Here is a 20,435-nt window from a genome sequence, read left to right as displayed (position 1 = left end):
CAAACAATGTGACCACTCCTATCTTTAACAGCGTGGCCTAGCTAGAACAGGATGAGGAATATCCTCTGCCCTGAATGAGTTAACAGACCCATTTCACTGTGGATGAAACAGAAGAGAGGGGAGCGGGTGCCACCAGTGGAAACAAAAAAAAATCCCAATCCCAAAAATGTATATTTACAATATTTCAAATTCAAAGCAACTCAATCCCCCTGACTCACAAGAATGTTCTGGAACCCCTGCCATTCTATCACAGATGGCTGAGAAGATTCTGAGGCAGAGAGCCTCAATCTAATGTCAAGCATTGAGTGTCCCTTCCAGGAAATGATACCTGTTGACTAACTAACTGAGTCACAATATAGAACAAATATCAATATTGTTGTGACCTTCATATTTCTACATACATTTGGGAGACACCCCATTGTTACACGGGACACCTCTGTTGCTTTCTATTATTTACTGTAAAATCATTCAAATCTTTATTCCTTGTTTGTTCAAGGCGATGAAACCGAGGAATCACCACTTACTGTTGTGATCACATGGGAGAACAAACAGATGATTTGATGGTAACAAGCTCCAGAGGAAGTGAGGATGTGCAGTAGAGCTGACACGTGCACATTTGTTTGTGTGTATTGAGTTTGCAGCTTTATATTAACATAGATGGCTTAAACACATAATTAGTATTTTAAAGGGGCACTTTATTTTGCACATAATATCACACACATCCAAAAACTCTAAACAGTAATGTACTTTTAATAAACTAAAAACTGTTTTGGATGTGTGTGAGATTATATGCAAAATAAATCAGTTTTTTTTGTTTTAGTTATTTTCATTGGTTTTCTGAATATTGCGGGACCCCCCTGCTCAAACACGCACACACACACGCACACAAAACAAACAAAAAACAAAGCATTGGAATATTGATTTTGGCATTGATTACCATGGCAAAGATTGAAGCTTGGAAACATCCGGGGTCAGCCCTACCAGAATACCTGGGCCCTCATTTATCAACAATGCGTAGAAAGTGTTCTAATTTAGAATGTATGTAGGCACAGAAAAATCGGGATTTATCAAACGTGCGTACAGGTTCTACGCACACTCCGTGTTGATAAATACCATTTGTTCTACGCTCCGCGCTCGTGCGCGATTTTAAGTATTTGCATATATAACTGCCCATAATTAACCATATACACCCCCATGAAATGTAGAAAAGTGGACTAAGCCGAGCGAAGCGTGTTATGGGAGAAATACGCGACAGGCTGACAGAGACGTGTACACGTACGGTGATGTCGGATATGATATCTATTAACCATTGCTGCCTGGGCAGCGCAAACACTAATAAAGACCGTGCTGGAATATGACTGCCTTTTCCCGTTTCATTCGATTAATACCCAGGGATTAAAGTTCTCCTCAATTTTATTCCAAATCGCGATGGATTTTCCGTAAATGTTCTATCTGCATATGATTTGTAGAGGCATACAATCTATTTTGATGTCGGTATTAGGTAGCCTATATAAACAATAATACGAGAGCATATACAAGAACAATGAATCTCACTGCCATGTATGATGTAGCCGCCATGTGTAGCCTGCCTATATGTGATCAATACAAACTTGAACTTGAATTCCATCATCATATTTATATGTTGTGTCTAGGGATGTCCCCGACTAAGGATTTGAATGGTCGACTAGGATTGGCCAAAATTTGCCGTTAGTCGACTGGTCGACTTAATTTTATTTATTTTTTAACACTTTCTTCACCAGGCTTATGTACATCATTATACCCCTCTCTGCCAGCTCTATTTGTCTATGGAGAAGTTCCCCTTCTTTGCAGGGCTATAACTTTTTAAATTGTATTGCTAAATTGACATTACTATGGCCCATTCAACGTCAATTATCTATCGTTCAGGACGTAGGAACGTTAGACTTTTTCATTCACATATTCATACTAAAATACGGTCTAAAGTATAAATATGTTTTTATCGTTTTCTGCAGCTTTCTTCAGAACGTGATTTATAGCCCTAAATGCATTATATTGATGATCAAATACAGTTTGATAGCGATCTGCGCGAGATAAAACATTTCAAATGGACGTGCTTCTAGAAGTTACTACTTATCATCTGATGTTGACCGGATGGGGGGGGGGGGTCGTTTATAATTCCGTGGCCAACGTTAGATGATTCATCTAGTGTGGGTGATATGATCATTAGAGCAGTTTATATCGAACACGGTAAAAAAAAACGCTGAAACTCACCGTAGCTTTCTCGTATCGTTGGGCGATGAGCAAAAATATTCCTATTATGGGATGTTGAAATATGCGATCCATCTCCAGGTTGTATAATAGTATATACGTCCAAATCATGTTGTTTATCGAGTTATTGGTAACGGATTGCTATCCATTGTGTCTAGCTCGAGTCCCGGGACTATTAGCGAGTGATCGGACCGAATTGGAATGAGCACCAGCTTCCGTTTCCGGTTTCCGGTTTGGGCGATCCGCCGATCGGCCACCAGATGGCGCTCTTGAACCGTTGGAGAGTTGAGAGGGGATCAACAGTAGATCTCAAGTCTCCGGGGGAGAAATATGATTGCGATCACAGATTTTTGAAATATTGATCTCAATGACGTGTTACGGCGTCATTGGCAAAATTAGCATGGCGGGGCATGACGAGTTTAGGCGTCCTTGGCAGAGAAAGTGTTAATATATAATATTTAAATTTTTTATTTTAATTTAAAAAAAATTATCATTCCATTTGGGCTGTGGGGGGTGCTTAATGTCTGAAGGAGCCGACTGAAGGCCTCTTGTCCTCTGCAAAAGCATGCAATTGGTCCACTGATGGATACATCTTGATATTTGTCTAGTCTAGTGTGTTCATTAGATGGGTGAAATCCTCTTTCAGTGCCTCTGTGCCTGTTTTCGTATGCAGTTAGCCTCTGGTATGCGTGCCATTAGCGTTAGCCACGCTTCTAGGCCTCTTTTCTTTTGGAAAAAAAAAAAAAAAAAAATAATAATAATTATATTCGACTAAGAGGTTGGCCAGTCGACTACGGCTCCTTTCGACCGATTAGTCGACTAATCGATTAATAGCGGTCAACCCTAGTTGTGTCTGTCCACTATGTTTGTTACTTTGTTATCCTTCCCCCCCTATCTATGTAAAGCGACCTTGGGTCTCTTGAAAGGCGCTATATAAAATGAAGCTATTATTATTATTATTTTTATTATTATTATTATATTATTATTATTATTATTATTATTATTATTATTATTATTATTATTATTATTATTATTATTATTATTATTATTATTATTATTATTATTATTATTATTACTATTATTATCACGTCTGTGCGGGAGCTCACAAATAGACTGTTAGTCTCAGTGAAGTTTCAACGGAGGTCATCTATTCTAACCAACAAATTGAAGTAGAAAGCATTTCGTTGTGACCAATCTTATTTGGAAACATGAAAAAGTATTTAGCTTTTTATTTGAAACAATATTTAATCGCGTTTGGAGGTGGGTGTTCTGCGTCTGCCCCCCCTGTGCCAAACAAGCAGGCCAACCTCTTGTTCGCACGTGAGCACGTTATAATTACACTACTATCGCTATTTTACAATGAACTATAATGAATTACGGGTCATACTACAGAACACGCGCCAGTGTTGGAAGTAATGCACGGAAGCTTATTTCCGCGTTGCCTGCAAGGGCCTGCAAGGGCCTTGAAATAAAGCCAGAGCCCTGCCAGAGCCCTGCCAGAGCCCGTGAACTTCAGGCCCTGCCCGAAAATAAGCCTGACTGTAAATAATATTTTAAGCCCTAGCCCGCGTGAAAACCCGAAAAAAATTATTATTATTATTATTAAAATATACATTTTTTTGTATTTGTTTTAAATATTCGAAACACGGTTTTATATGAACGTAATAAATAAACAAAACTAAGAAGCATTTACATAGCCTGTTTCGCTCTTATTAGAATGCCGTCTCTCCCAGTGCTTGCTTATAGACTGACTCACACATCAGCCTCGTAAAACGTATTGAAGGCTATAGAATCTTCTTTGACACACACACACACACACACACACACGAAACACAATAGCCTACTCAGTCACTATACAAACAAACAGAAATCAGATTTCGAGCAGAGCAACATAATGAAAAGCACAACAAAACAGGTAGCGACCCAGCAAATAATAAACATCACTCACCACGACGTCAGCAACGCGTTGAACACCGTTAACAAAACTTCGCCAACCGGCTACATACATCCCAAGAACAAATTAAAACGTTCGCCAACTGGCTATATTCCAACACAACCAATCGAGTTGAACTTGTCCCCTGAGTTCTCCCTGCGCGCTGCTGTAATTACATCCAACTGTTTCTCTGGCGCAAAAGAGAAAACGAATCTTAAGGAAAACAAAGATTATCCTATAACCCTAGTTATATGAAAAAAAAAAAAAAAAAAAACGGCGGTGCCCGGGCCCGGCCGAGCCCCAATTATTTATATAAAAAAAAGCCCTACCCAGCCCGAACCCGCCGGGCCGGGCCCCGTCGGGCCTGGGCAAGGTTGCAGTGCACTAGTACGCACGGTCAGAGCTGTGCGTAAATATACGCACAAAGTCAAGCACACGTTCAAATTGATAAGTCACACACTTTGCTTAGAAATTATCGTACGCACATTTTACGCACATATCTGTGCGTACGCACCATTGATAAATGAGGGCCCTACCTGGTCTTGTTTCAACACCTGGATTTTCTATCTTTGGAAAAGTAAACATGTCCCCATAAAGTCTTGTTATTTGGATGGCCCCACGCATTTGCAGGGCCCTGTTCCTCGTACCTGGCTAACTGAGTTAGCCGGATAATTTTCAGGATAACTTGACTTAAGCTAGACCTTTCGGTTCCCGGGGCGTGCGATTGTCTAAATCACTATGGCAACAGATCAAAAAGTTTTAACCTGCTCCAACGCAGGGTTTAGTTCAGTTAGCTCAATAAACTGGCCACGCCCTCGCAAAGAAATGCCAGCTCCCCTCACAGATCCCATTATACCATTCTGAATTATGTTTTTGTGCTTAGTTTTTCTAGAGGGGGCTTTTGAAATGTAAAATAATAGACCTAAAATGCTGATAATAAATCATACTCAGCCTATGGATTTACTTTGTCCTAAATAATGCACGTCATAGTTATATGGATACGGCGCTCGCGAGTCGCGACACACACTATGTGGTTATTTTAATAACGGAGCATTGCAAATGTGAATCCCGCGGGGATATTTTTAATGGCTCCGATTCGTTTAATATTCTCCGCTGTTGATGTATTTGCTTAACGGAGCGCCCGGATTGTGTTTCATTCCAGCATAAATTGAAGCGTCTTTATGCGTGGATTGTGGATGTGAATTACGACGAATCTGAATGTGGATTGTTGAATTGTATCACTGTCACTCACACGTTATTGTGATATTGTAACTGGGATTAAAATGTCTGAGGAGGAGATGCGCTGTTTGATGGACTTGATGACGTGGACGTCACTTGAGAAAATGAATGAGCAATTGCAAGCTTTTGACGTTTTGATGAATGAATTTGAGAAAATGCATTTATCTGTTCAAGCACTGTTATCTGCTTATGAACAAGAGGGTGATTAACATGACTGGTGTCACTGGTATAAACCAAAGGTTAATCAATTAAATGCATGTATGGATGATGTCCGAAACAGATTAAAACCTGATTAATAGTGAAACTGTATAGCCTCCAACTCCCTCTGACACGTTATTTTGGGGGTCGCGCCTTGAAAACTTTGGGAACCATGTATTTATATAGTACATGATACCTAAGCACATACAGTACAGATATCCTCATAAGTATCTATTAATCCGTATCAATTAGATACTCTTTGGGCTTGTTTTTATCTACTTATTCTGAAAGAGTTGAACTAATTATTTTCGCTAGCAAGATCTCATTCGATTATTCATTCCATTAAGCCTACTGCCAGCAGGCACATTTAAAGAAATATAATCTGATTGATTGGGGTAATAGGGATTTAAAATGAGCCTATAGATTATGCATTTAACTTGTCTGCGAGGCTATTGAGCCGTACTGTATTGTACCCATTCTGCAATCTGTTAATAAAGTTTTCAATCAATCAGGTACGGGGAATAGGGCCCAGGTGTACCGTCAATTCAAACCTAAATCACTAGAGAGATAGTGTGAATGTGATACATACACCTAAAAGAGGTGCTGAACCCCTGAGCTTGCTTGTTAAGAGTTATCTATAGATTGGATGGGCCATGTGTGCATGTGTGTGTGTGTGTGGGGGTCCGGACTGAGTCTCCGGTCCAAGCTAACACATGGCCTGATGTGATGTAAACATCTTTGATTACAAAACATGCTGTGTGTGAGTGTGGAGGGGTTGGGGTTCGGGGGACGGTGGGGGCGTACCTAGTGGGAAGCTGATCTGGTCACACATGCCCAGCAGCTGTCCAAAGTAAACTTTATTGTCAGTGGGGGATAAATCCATGTCGTTCATCCTGGGGGTAAAGAGAGAGAGAAAGAAACAACATACATGGATTATGTAAGAGAGACGATACTTCCATAACTATTCTGAACCGTTTCACAACAAGCATGGACTGGAACATGTTCGCCTGGGGCACTTTAACTCATTGAGCGCCAATAACGAGATATCTCGTTTGTGAGAGCCAACACTTGAGCACCAATAACGAGATATCTCGTTTTTAGTAACTTTTTTTGTATTTTCTTATTCTAAACACTCGCGCAGGCCTTTGCGAGTGTGCCTGGGACCTGCAATGACGATTGAATCCCGACAGGTGGCAGTATCGCCTACCTTATGAACTGCATGGGCCAGTTCAGTGAGAGCAACCAAAGCACTAGGGATCACTAGGGACTGAGCAGCAGTGAGCAAACTATAGCCATCTAACGTTCAACAATGGCGATCGCCTAGAGCGAACTATTGGATATTATGAAGACAAAACGGATTATATGGATGATAAGGTGTGTTTCCACCAGACTATGTTGGACTCTTCTGGTAAATCATAAAAATACTATAGTCAAACCGGCCAATGAGGAAACCTATTCGGCTCCGTGGTAGTCTGGCCTGAGCAGACTATAGAAGAAGAAGAAGACAACGGATGAAGGCCACCTCACGTTATATGTATTGATCCTGTTCTGATCCAAGACACTTGGAGTGAGAGTGGAGTACCTTCTGACAAAGGTAACGTCTATTTTATGTCTATTTTACCGAACCCCATCATAAAACATGCTTTTGTAATGATCGCAGCGTCGGAAAACTGTAATGGTCGTAGCGTCGGAAAACGACCCCGCCTCCCCGATGGCTTTGGGAAGAAACATAGTCATGTTTACCTTTGACCTGGCAATAATATAGGTTTCAGGCAAGCAGCCGCATGATTTGCACATATGTGCACATGCGCACAAAACATTATATCTCACAATCTAGAAAACCAGCCTGGATTATTGTGAAACGGGGCGATTTCTAGCATGGTATAGCGCACAAACGAAGGTATGTAGAAATAAACTGTTTTGTCTTTGTTGGAGCTATAATATAGAATATACGATGGGTCCGCAAACATCGTGAAAATGGTCAATAACACTGGCGCCAGGGAGTAAAGATGGAAGAACAGCGTGGCAGTCAATGAGTTAAGCATGGACTGGAACATGTTCACCTGGGGCCGGGGGCACTTTCACTTTAAGCATGGACTGGAATGTGTTCGCCTGGGGCCGAGGGCACTTTCACTTTAAGCATGGACTGGAACGTTTCACCTGGGTCCGAGGGCACTTTCACCTTAAGCATGGACTGGAATGTGTTCACTGGGGCCGAGGGCACTTTCAGTTCAGTTCAGTTCAGTTATTTTTTATTTCGGGCTTTGGACACATAACAACGGTCATTCCATAAATCACCAACGTTTTACCAGCTGCTATTGCAGCATTGTCCAATTGTCCGAAAAGGGCTAGGGAGAAGCACTAGGCTTGTCGGGCCCTACCCCTGAAGACTTACGTTTTTTTTTTTTATACTTACATACATATAGTACACATTACAGTACACACATATAGTACACATTACAGTACACATTACAGTATAGTATACCTGCAGTATATAATAGTATATATAATAGTATATAGTACATAATAGTGTATACAGCACATATATAATGTGATATGAGATATATAGTACATGATATATACAATATAATATAGTACCATAATATAATAGTATATACTGCAAATATAGTTCAATATAATATACAAATTAATTATAATATGATTATATAATGTAATATGATATAACGTACAATACAGTATCATACGTATTTCTATTTATTAATATGCAATTAAAGCTCTTTAAGCATGGACTAGAACGTGTTCACTGGGGCAGAGCAGAGGGCACTTTAACTTTAAGCATGGACTAGAACGTGTTCACTGAAGCAGAGGGCACTTTAACTTTAAGCATGGCTAGAATGTGTTCACTGGGGCAGAGGGCACTTTAACTTTAAGCATGGCTAGAATGTGTTCACTGGGACAGAGGGCACTTTAACTTTAAGCATGTAATATAACGTGTTCACTGGGGCCGAATTTAACTTTAAATTCAGTCTATGCAGGAAGTGGGGTTTCTTAAATATATATGGAGAGAAAACGTTTGGCATGAGGAACTTAAAACATCCAACCATTTTCCCCACAAAGAATCTTTGAGATTATGAGATCTGATAAAATACAAAAAATTTATAATAACACAAAATAAGAGAAACAAAATTGCTGAACTTAAATTTAAATGTATTTAATTAACTAATGTTAGTGTCTGTCTGCATAGTCTCTGTTTGCTTAAGTAGATCTGCACTCTGTCTCTGCAGTGCACTTATTTTAAATTGTTCACAGCCTGCTCATATCATCAAGTGACTAACATTAAAAGTGACAACCATGTGATAGAGCAGATATTCTGTCCCCTGAATCCACTACTACTGTATCTCGCATTCAATCATATGGTGTATTGAAGCACCAAGCCAACTTGGTTTTGTTTATCGGCCTTGTGAGCTTCAGTCATCGGCCGGTCTACACGACACATGACACCGTTACAGAGTCAACGAGGACACACTTACTTCTCCAGGGTAAACTTGACGGTGTCCTCGTTGTGGGAAGCCACCATGACGTTGGCCTTTCTGTTGTGGTGAATCTCCTCCAGAACGTAGTCCAAACACCTGCAGCAGAACCACATGCCTGGTTAAACCACAGGTTCTTAACACTCTCAAGTGCATGAGCTCACGTGTGAGAAGTTGTTGAGAATGTTCTAGTGATCATGTAACCAGGCTGCGTGAATACTTTACCCAAGGCAGTTGTCCTTCCGTGTTCGGTTTGCGCGCCCTGATTGGCCTCTCAGCGCCCAATCGCGTTGCGCCTAACTTTCAGTTCCACAACGCAAGTCCTCGCCCATTTCCTCGTATTGTTTTCATATCAATCGACATCACATCAATATACATAACGTATTGTAGCGCGTTATTCATATCAATCGGCATAACATCAATATAAATAACGTAGTGTTTTCATCTCTTCATATCAATCGGCATCACATCAATATAAATAACGTAGTGTTTTCATCTCAGATATTAACGTAACACGCTATTCATATCAATCGGCATCACATCAATATAAATAACGTAGTGTTTTCATCTCTATATTAACCCATTCTCCGCCGGGCTTATATCCATCCTAAACCATCCTCCGCCAGCGCTATTTGTCTATGGAGATGTTCACCTTCTTTGCAGGGCTATAACTTTTTAAATTGTATTGCTAAATTGACATTACTATGGCCCATTCAACATCAATTATCTATCGTTCAGGATGTAGGAACGTTTTACTTTTTCATTCACACATTCATACTAAAATACCGTCTAGAGTATAAATATGTTTTTATTGTTTTCTGCAGTATTTCATAGAACGTGAGATATAGACCTAAATGCATATATTCAGATGATCAAATGCAGTTTGATACCGATCAACGTTATATTAAAAATTTCAACTGTACATGGTCCTAAACGTCATGACTGGTCATCTGCGGGTGAACGGGGGGGGGTCGTTTATAATTCAATCATTAGTATGGGTGATATATTGATCAGAGCAGTTTGTACCGAAAATGGTAAAGAAAAACGCTGAAACTCACCCCAGTCTCCTCGTAGCGTTGGGTGATGAGAGTGGAGCAAAAAGATCGCTATTATGGGATGTTGATCGATGCGATCCATTTCCGGTTTGTATATTACTAATACACGTCCAAATCATGTTGATTATTGAGTTATGGCAAATATTCATATCGACTGTGTCTATATTGAGCCCTGGGATGATCACAGAGTGGCCGGACGAAAATAGGGGACGGACCACTTCCGGTTTGGGCAACTTCCTGTTTGGCAACTCGCCGATCGGCCACCAGGTGGCGGTATTGAAGCGTTGCAGAGTTGTGCCGAGTCCCACAGCATCACCCAAGACTCTGTGGGGGAAATATGAATACCATGACGAAAATATGAAATATTGATCTCAAAGACACCATACGGCGTCATTGGCAGATTACGCATGGCGGAGAATGACGTGTTAACACGTCATCGGCGGAGAATGGGTTAACGTAACGCGCTATTCATATCAATCGGCATAACATCAATATAAATAACGTAGTGTTTTCATCTCTTCATATCAATCGGCATCACATCAATATAAATAACGTAGTGTTTTCATCTCAGATATTAACGTAACGCGCTATTCATATCAATCGGCATCACATCAATATAAATAACGTAGTGTTTTCATCTCAGATATTAACGTGGGGAACCTTTCCATGAGACTGCACTGCCTTCGGCTAGGGCGAGAGCGCTCAACACGACTCTTTGTACAGGAATAGGAGGTAGTATACAGAGTTTGGGGGAGGATTCGCGAAACATGTGTTTACCTGTGGCCAGGGAGAACCAGGAGTTGCATTGAAACCTATAGCAACCCAGGTAGACCCCCACGACCAAGGTTATCGGACTATCAGGTCAGACGGGCCGACTTAGTCTCGCTGAATCCTCCCCAGCTCGATCCATCTAGTGCGGCGATAGTAGGGCTAACGCGATTGGGCGCTGAGGCCAATCAGGGTGCGCAAACCGAACGCGGAAGGACAACTGCCTTGGGTAAAGTATTCACGCAACCAGGCTACTAGTCACTGAGAGCTATGGAGTTCTTGGAATCTGACACAACATTCCATGAGAACATCCCAAAAAAAACTCACACCTGAAAAGGTTAAAGGAACGTTTCATAATAATTAGAACCTAATGTCAACTCTGTCTGTCTCTGGGCTGTTTTATTAAAAAAAAAATAAAAAATTATAAAACACAATTCAAATATAAATGTCTACAATTGATTGAATGTATGTTTTTTTCTTTTTCTTCTTCGATTAATTTGAATATAGAATATTTGTTGACAGCCCTAAAGTACAGGTGGGAATGTACCAAGACATATCCAAGACACATTCAGGACATATTGATATCCGAGCGCATTCGGAGGAGGCCTGGTGTGAACTGAACTCAGAAGTACAGGTCTGAACAGGGGCCTCTGTACAGCATGTCTGACTCAGTCATAACCAGTTGTACTGGTCTTTAGCAGGGCTCTCCCGTAGCAGCTGTGTCTTTGAAGTAGGCCCCACGGCACCTCAACCTAGGACTGGGCGACATGGCCTCTAAATGATATCACAATATTTTTTGGCTATGTCACGATACACTATATATCGCGATATTTTGACATTTCCTCTAAAGCACTTCAAAATGCTTGATTTAACCCTTTGATGCATAGTCACGCCAACATGATGATTATAATAGTCCCTGCAACATATGTCTGCATTAAACCATGAAGATGCGTTAAAAAATTATTAAATTAAAGTTTCTAAAAATCTAAAAGAGTCTACTGACACACTAATTATTATAGTTATTAACATTTAAGACAATTTATATAAAAACTCTTGGGTGCCTAAGCCTTTTGCACAGTACTGCATTTTCTATCCACTTTAGCTTTGTTTTTGATATATTTATATATATACCGGTATGTATAATTTGTGTATTTATGAATAGACTCTACTTTGATAGGTCATCCCTTTGGTCACAATGCTCAGGCACACCTGCGTCGTGATGTCATTTCCTGTCATGTCATTACCTACCAGGTGTATATAACTACCATCTTGACTGTATTACCATTGCTAGCCATATCACTGAAGAAGGAACCATAGTTCCGAAACATGTCTGTTTCCAATTCAGGCTGCCATTAAAACTATTGAACCGGAGAGTAGTGTCTGTCCGACATCTCCGCCTGGATGACGACCAACCACCTCAAACTGAACCTAAGCAAAACAGAATTGCTCCACCTGCCGGCCAAATCCTCCCCCCTGACCGACCTCTCCATCACAGTCGAGAATGCAGCTGTGACCGCGTCGCCGACCGCCAAGAACCTTGGTGTTGTCCTCGACGACCAGTTGAACTTCTCTGCTCACATCGCAGCGACAACCAGAACCTGCAGATTCCTCCTGAGCAACGTCAGAAGGATACGCCCCTTCCTGACAAAAGAAGCCACCCAACTCCTCGTCCAATCAACAGTCATCTCCCGCCTCGACTACTGCAACGCACTGCTAGCTGGCCTCCCGGCCACTGCCACCAAGCCTCTTCAACTCATTCAAAATGCAGCGGCCCGCCTGATCTCAAACCTACCGAAGTCAGCCCATGTCACCCCACTTCTTAGGGACCTGCACTGGCTCCCCATTGCTGCACGTATCCGCTTCAAGGCCCTCGACCTAGCATACCGTGCGGCAAAGGGAACCGCTCCCGCCTACCTCCGGTCAATGGTCTCTAACTACACACCCTCAAGACCCCTACGCTCTGCGTCTTCTGGCCGCCTCAGATCTACTCCTATCCAAGCTCCCGGAGGGTCATCAAAGAGAAGCCGCCTATTCTCAGTCCTTGCCCCACAATGGTGGAATGAACTACCCATCCCAGTTAGGACAGCCGAATCCCGTCCAATCTTTTGCCGTCGACTAAAGACTCACTTCTTCAACCATTATCTGAAATGATAAAAAAAAAAAAAAAAAAAAAAAAAAAATCGAACCCCGACTAACCTTAATGTCATGTACTTGTCCTAATAAACTAACCTACACTGTAACACGCAACACTTTGATGAACATTGTTACTCAGCTGATAGAGTTATACCCTTCTTGCTGTCTTGTCGCACAGAACTTGTAAGTCGCTTTGGATAAAAGCGTCAGCTAAATGACTAAATGTAAATGTAAATGTAGTGGTCCGGCTATCCTGCTTTCGTTCTATCCACTTTAGCCAAATATATATATATATATATATAAATTGGGCCAGTGTGTTTGTCTGTGAGAAGGAGAGACGAGGGGAAATCGCTGCTGGTAAAGCAAGTCTCATCTCAGCCGCAGCGGCTTAGAAACTGACGTGAGGGTTTATGAAAAACATCACGATGTCCACGATACGTTTAAGAAGTGTCGTTAATGAACTGTACCCGATATTTATTTAATATCGTCATATCGCCCACCCCTACCTCAACCCCCTCGAGTCTACAGCCACTATCGGCTAAACAAACTGAAGTCAATTCTACTTACTTTATTACTAGTGTACATCATCAACATTTCCCCGCTATATCCCTGAGTCCTGGGCTGAAAAAGCCCCTTAGATAGATGGTTCTGTTCAGGGTTACTGAATCACACAGCGGGTCAATGATTGCACAGCTTGGCGACGGGGCTCTTACTTATGGTACATCCTGTTGGTGGACTCGTAGTCGGGGTTGATGGGGTCTTCATAACCAATCTGCTTGGCCCGGTCTCTCTCCTGGTACATGTAGGCCCCCCGGACCAGCTTGGCCCCGAAGTACCAGCCCTCCCGCCGAGAGAGCTCCACGTCCACGCTCACGTTGTCATAGGCTTCCTGGAGAGAGAGTGAACGGTTCACGCACGCGGTTACATAACACTTCCTTTGTGTTTGTGTGAAATGGCTGAACTATAATATTACTAAGAAAGGCTTTAACATTACATGTGGAGGGTAAATTAGTGATTTTGTAGGTTTGCCATAGTTTCCATAAAACCAGTGATGGAAGAAGGGTGGATCAGCAGTGATAACAACCAATATGAAACTAAACACAACTTTCACAACAGTATTGTCTTGTGTTTAATAGAAAGTAATAAAAAAAATCTCATCAAATGATGGATTAACTCTATTTCACAAATAAAAAGGTGTTTTACCCTCCTACTAATGGGTAGGTAGTAGTAAAGCTACTAAGGACTGGTTTCTACCAAACCTTCCCTCCCATTACATTCTGAAGATTCTATTGATGCTTGTTATAAAAGAGGTCTACAGCAGTGCTTTTTTTAGAGGTTTACATTAGGTCCACTGTGGTCTACATTAGCCCCACCATGGCTTACATTAGCCCCTCCATCGCCTACATTAGGCTCATCACAGTCTATATTAGGACCACCATGGTCTACCTTAGGTTTACATTAGGCCAATCATGGTTTACATTAGGCCCATCATGGTTTACATTAGGCCCATCATGGTCGACATAAGGCCCATCATGGTCGACATTAGGCCCATCACATGATTTATATTAAGCCCATCATGGTCGATATTAGGCCCATCATGGTTTATATTAACACATTGGACGCCAGACCCGAGATAAGTCGGGTTAACTCGCCATCGCTTGAGCGCCAAACCCGAGAAAAGTCGGGTTTTGGTCGTTATTTCTTGTATTCGCTATTTCCATTCATAATCCATCGAGGGAGCCTGATGTTATCATTGGGAATGGGTCTGAGATCGCAAACGTCCAATACCGCTGCCTGCCGCCTTGCGGCCGGTATTGCACATCCTTGGAAACTCTCTGGCTTGGCCTGTACGTCGATCTAAAAAGTCCGGTCCGGGTTTTCCTAGTCAGGCATGGCGAGCGGTTATAACACATGGATTGAGGATAATCAAGTACCGTAATTTTCTGACTATAAGCCGTGGCTTTTTTCCCCATTTTTCCACCCTGCGGCTTATATAACGATGCGGCTAATCTATGGATTTTTACAGCTAACTGGGCGCGCTCCCTCAGCTCTGTGACCGTCAGATCAGACTCCTAAATCTGCTGCAGCAGTGCACGCCTTGCCCCTCCTCCTCCCCCTCACAGACCCACGTCAACAAACCATTATGGCAAGAGTCTAGTGTATGAGCAGCTCAGAGCTCCTCTTTCAACATAACTGAAGCATTAAACAAAATGACCCAGTCAACGAACTATTCACTTTAGTTTATTAATGCATGAGGCGTTGTCTAATGTTATCTAGCTACTGATGGCTCCTGATATCATCAGTTTGGCATTCGATTTCGCAGGTGCTGGCTAACTGGCTATCGTTCTGTGAGCTGGCGTTGGTACCTGGCTGGCTAACTAGCGTGGCTATCGTTCTGTGAGCTGGCGGTAGTACCTAGCTGGCGCTGGCTAACTAGCGTGGCTATCGTTCTGTGAGCTAGCGTTGGTACCTGGCTGGCTAACTAGCGTGGCTATCGTTCTGTGAGCTGGCGTTGGTACCTGGCTGGCTAACTAGCGTGGCTATCGTTCTGTGAGCTGGTGTTAGTACCTGGCTGGCTAACTAGCGTGGCTATCGTTCTGTGAGCTGGTGTTGGTACCTGGCTGGCTAACTAGCGTGGCTATCATTCTGTGAGCTGGCGTTAGTATCTGGCTGGCTAACTAGCGTGGTTATCGTTCTGTGAGCTGGCGTTAGTACCTGGCTGGCTAACTAGCGTGGCTATCGTTCTGTGAGCTGGCGTTGGTACCTGGCTGGCTAACTAGCGTGGCTATCGTTCTGTGAGCTGACGTTGGTACCTGGCTGGCTAACTAGTGTGGCTATCGTACTGTGAGCTAGCGTTAGTACCTAGCTACCGTTACTGTTTAAACAAAAAAGTTAATAAATGGGAGCTTCCTCAAACAGCCATTTCTTTCCCGACAATCCCCTCTGTGCACGAACCCTTACATATGGTAATTAAACATTAAAACACCTGCGGCTTATAGTCCAGTGCGGCTTATATATGTACACATCATTCAATTTAGCTGCTGTGGCTTATATTCAGGTGCGCCTTATAGTCCGAAAATTACGGTACTCCCGATTCATGTTCTTTGGTGGATTATGTTGGCAACACGATCGACATCAATACTTGGAATGGCGATCAGATAATTGGAATATTCTTTTTGCAGTACATCCTAGTCAAGGTAAGGGCTATATGGTATCAATCTTGCGTTGATCCAAGCATGCCTTCATTGTGATCAGAAAGTGTTACTGTAAGTAACGTTACTCCACAACATATGCCGTTGGTGACGATCGAAGCATAGAACACCCCCCCCCACCCTTTCATGCATGCATGATGAAACATAATACCAATAATATAGCGTTGATTTCAGATTGATTGTTGATCCAGGCGAGGAATGCCACGGTTTCTAGTGAAATGCACTAAACGCGGCGTTTCCTGGGATTACACAGAATTACTCTAAAACTATACTCATATTCACCACGGTATAAAACGGGAATGTATGGATGAAAAAAATTATTCTTTTTCACAAATTGAACGATAGATACTCAATGTCAAATGGGCAATAGTTTTATATCCATAGCTATGATATTTAATATAGTTTTATACCGGCATGTATCCCCATTCATTAAAGTGCTGGCACACGTTGCACAGCGACCTCTGGCGGTGAAAGTGTTAAAGGTCCCGTGTTTTGCTATTCCTTTCACTATTTGGGCAATTTTACACAATTCCTGTGAGTCTATGGAACATATCTGTAAGGTTTTTTTTCAAAAAAATGCATTGTTTTGTATTTCTAATCAAGTACTCTAAAGCAGCATTTTTCCACTTCCAAGATTTCAAGCTGTTTTGGGCGGGGCTCCGCCCATAAGCGCTTTGAGTGACAGTCACCCACACAGCGTGATACATACGAGAGAGAGCGAGAGAGAGAACGAGCAAGCGAGAGAGAGAGGGAGAGAGAGAGAGGATAGATCGCTCCGTGCGCGCATGTGCGCTGTGTGAGCGGCTCGAGTGATTGTGTGTAAAATGCAGGTGGAGAGAGAGAGGGAGAGAGAGGATAGATCGCTCCGTTCGCGCGTGTGCGCTGTGTGAGCGGCTCGAGAGATTGTGTGAGCGGCTCGAGCGATTGTGTGTAAAATGCAGGTGGAGAGAGAGAGGGAGAGAGAGTCAGGGACAGGGAGACCGCTTCCGCATTATTCCCACTGCTCCGTTGTTGAGCGAATTGTTGATTCTCTGTCGGCACCTGCGCACGTCAACCCGTTTGAGGAAGTGTCAGTATTTCCACTCGCTCTGTTGTTGAGCGAATGGTTCAGTGTGCGCTACAAGTACAACCATAGAGGGGCCGTTAGTTATGCAGATGAGATTTCTTGGACATCACAGGTACGTGAAATTCAGAATGGCTTAGTTCAGTGGGGGAGGATCTCAGACCCCATTGATACAACCCCACATTGCTAGAAAACAATGCTAAACACTGGAAAAGGCCATTTATAAGACATGGGACCTTTAAGCCTATTATGGTATAAATTTGGCACATTATGGTCTACACTGAGTCTAGTAAGTGTCGACTATCAAGTTGCATAACCTTGTAATAAGTGAGGAAAAGGAGAAAGTAAAATGTGTCTGTGGGTTGGAGGGTTAAATTCCATAACAGAAAAATCGCAACATCAAAATGTTACATCATTCAGGCCCCATTTTATTCTTCCCATGACACACTTTTGGGTCATGATCCAGTTGTTGAAATACTCTACACTACTACCCCTGCTGTCAAGTGAAAAGCCTTCAACTCATATCGGGGTGATTTCCATGTTTTTACGAGTGAATACAAATTTTTATCAGCTATTATGTGCTGTGAAACTATGATAGCCCGAGAGTGCACGAAAGTCTTCCAGAACCAGACTGTATAACAGAAACCTGTGTGGTTATGAATCAGAAGATTAAGTTGTTTTCTCTTCATTCCTGCCAAGGTGACAGTTTAGATAAAGGTGTGACACGTTTAAAGGCAGTGATAAGGTCACATACTGGAGGTTGGACACATAATATGTTACATAATATATGATACACACTGTATATGAAATACTCATGGAACATTCTGTTACAATAATATACTTAGATAGACACATGAGTGGAATACGATATGATGTTGGCGATCAGTGGGATCCCTTCTCAGTACATGCTGTTCTTCATGGACCTGCAGCTACGGCTAGGAAACCACAAAACCAATGCAAAGTCGATGGTGCCACGCTTAAGTCAGTACAAGCCCTGAAATAAGCGCTGACACCTAAGTTCACCCAAAGTAGGTTTCAGCATTTACTTCAGGGCTTGTACTGACTGGAGTGTGGCCCCATTGACTTGTGGCAAACTAGCCCGGAGCTGCATGGATTGTGCTCAGAAGGACTACCTTCTCACTAGTAGTTATTGAACATATTGTGACTAGGGATGCACCGAAATGTCAGTCACCAAAAATATTCGCCCAGAAATAGCAATTAATAGCACATTCGGCATTCATCCGAAAGAGTGAAAGGGCTAAAGGTTTTGACCGAATGTGTATGTTCTTTTATTTTATTTTATTGTAGCAAAAATATAGACATAAATGTGACACTGTTTCCAAATAATTCCTTTATCTCTATGGCTGTTTCTCTCCTGCGGCTATTGATGACACGTTTAAACTAGTGCTGTCAGGCGATAATTTTTTTTTATCTAATTAATTACAGGATTTGTAATTAATTAATCTAATTAATCATATTTTAATCGCATAACCATTTTAGGCCTGATATTCTATATTCTATAATCATATTTCAAATGGCATGTGTCCGGATGGCAGAATTCAGTACTGTATCTACAAAACCTTCTGTTTAATCATCTTCCATTTATTCATTTGCTTAGATTTTTCAGGTCTGGTCAATTTTAGCATGGTGTTATTCACAGGCAAAGATACAAACAATTTAATTGATATTCTCATTTGGTTCATTACAATTTACTCAAGCCTAGTAACAGACACAGTATTTCTGACACTGGGAATACATTCCCTGAGATCCATAGATGTCCCTAGTATCAGATACCAAGAACATGCAAATGGACCATAATATAAAAAGAAGTCTGTAAATGTGTATTCTACGTTCTTATGGAATTAATGAGATTAAAAAATATTTATATATATTGTTTTTCTGTTTCTTTTTCTTTTTTTATTAATTTTGAATTAATTTTCATAACACGATAATTTGCTGTGTAATTAATTAATCTAATTAACGTGATAAACTGACAGCCCTAGTTTAAACCCCAACCACATCCCTGATTCATCTCCTATGAGAGTCTGTAATGTAATATTAACCTTGAGGCAACACTAGCAGTTACTGAACACACTGATGTAATATTAACCTTGAGGCAACACTAGCAGTTACTGAACATACTGTAATGTAATATTAACATTGGGGCAACACTAGCATTTACTGAACATACTGATGTAATACCGGTATTAACCTTGAGGCAACACTAGCAGTTACTGAACACACTGATGTAATATTAACATTGGGGCAACACTAGCAGTTACTGAACACACTGATGTAATATTAACATTGGGGCAACACTAGCAGTTACTGAAAATACTGTGATGTAATATTAACCTTGAGGCAACACTAACAGTTACTGAACATACTGTGATGTAATATTAACCTTGAGGCAACACTAACAGTTACTGAACATACTGTAATGTAATATTAACCTTGGGGCAACACTAGCAGTTACTGAACATACTGTGATGTAATATTAACATTGGGGAAACAATAGCATTTACTGAACATACTGATGTAATATTAACATTGGGGAAACACTAGCAGTTGCTGAACACACTGATGTTGTGAGGTTTTGCCCGCTGCTCACTACCTTTTCTCTGTTTCTTTAAGCCTATACTGTTTATTTCCCTTCTATACTGTTTATTTTCCCTTCTCACTCACTCTCTCTAGCCCCCACCCTCTCGTTCCTTACCCTTAGTGGCCACACCTGTTCGATATTCTATTATATCTCGCACCTGTGGTGGCAGGCTAATTAGTCCCCCTGTGGGCTTTAAATACCAGGGCGCTTCCCCTCGTTTTGGCGTGGGGTCGTGTTGTAAACTTGCCGAGTCATATTCTCTAAACATCTAGACTCTTTCGGGAGATCCTCTGTCTGCCTATGCTGTTCCATTCTCCGGCGTCGAGATGTTTGCTCCAGCCTTCGCCAGCTGTCGCCGTTGCCTGTGGGGGAGACTGGTCTGCGCTCCCTGTACTTCCACGGGAGGCACCCCAGCGTTCCACTGCAGACCCCCGCGCAGCTGTTCGTCCTGACGCACATCCAGACCAGCGCAGACGCTCTCCAGTCCTCAGCGC

The 20,435-nt window shown here is 41.9% G+C and overlaps 1 protein-coding gene across 1 annotated transcript in view; it reads right to left on the bottom strand.

Moving 5' to 3' along the window:
* The window catches only part of prodha (proline dehydrogenase (oxidase) 1a), a 94,240-nt gene that overhangs the window by 6,942 nt on the left and 66,863 nt on the right, over positions 1–20,435 (bottom strand). The window contains exons 11-13 of the mRNA XM_084324057.1: positions 13,778–13,953; positions 9,109–9,207; positions 6,422–6,510 (exon numbers count right to left, since the gene is read on the bottom strand). Coding sequence (XP_084180183.1) covers positions 6,422–6,510; positions 9,109–9,207; positions 13,778–13,953 — 364 coding nt within the window. The remainder of the gene's footprint in view (positions 1–6,421; positions 6,511–9,108; positions 9,208–13,777; positions 13,954–20,435) is intronic.

The sequence above is a fragment of the Notolepis coatsorum genome (assembly GCF_963971535.1).
Source record: "Notolepis coatsorum genome assembly, chromosome: 11".
Lineage (NCBI taxonomy): Eukaryota > Metazoa > Chordata > Actinopteri > Aulopiformes > Paralepididae > Notolepis > Notolepis coatsorum.
Note: the sequence above shows the minus strand (reverse complement) of the source record. Positions and strands in the feature narration are given on the sequence as shown.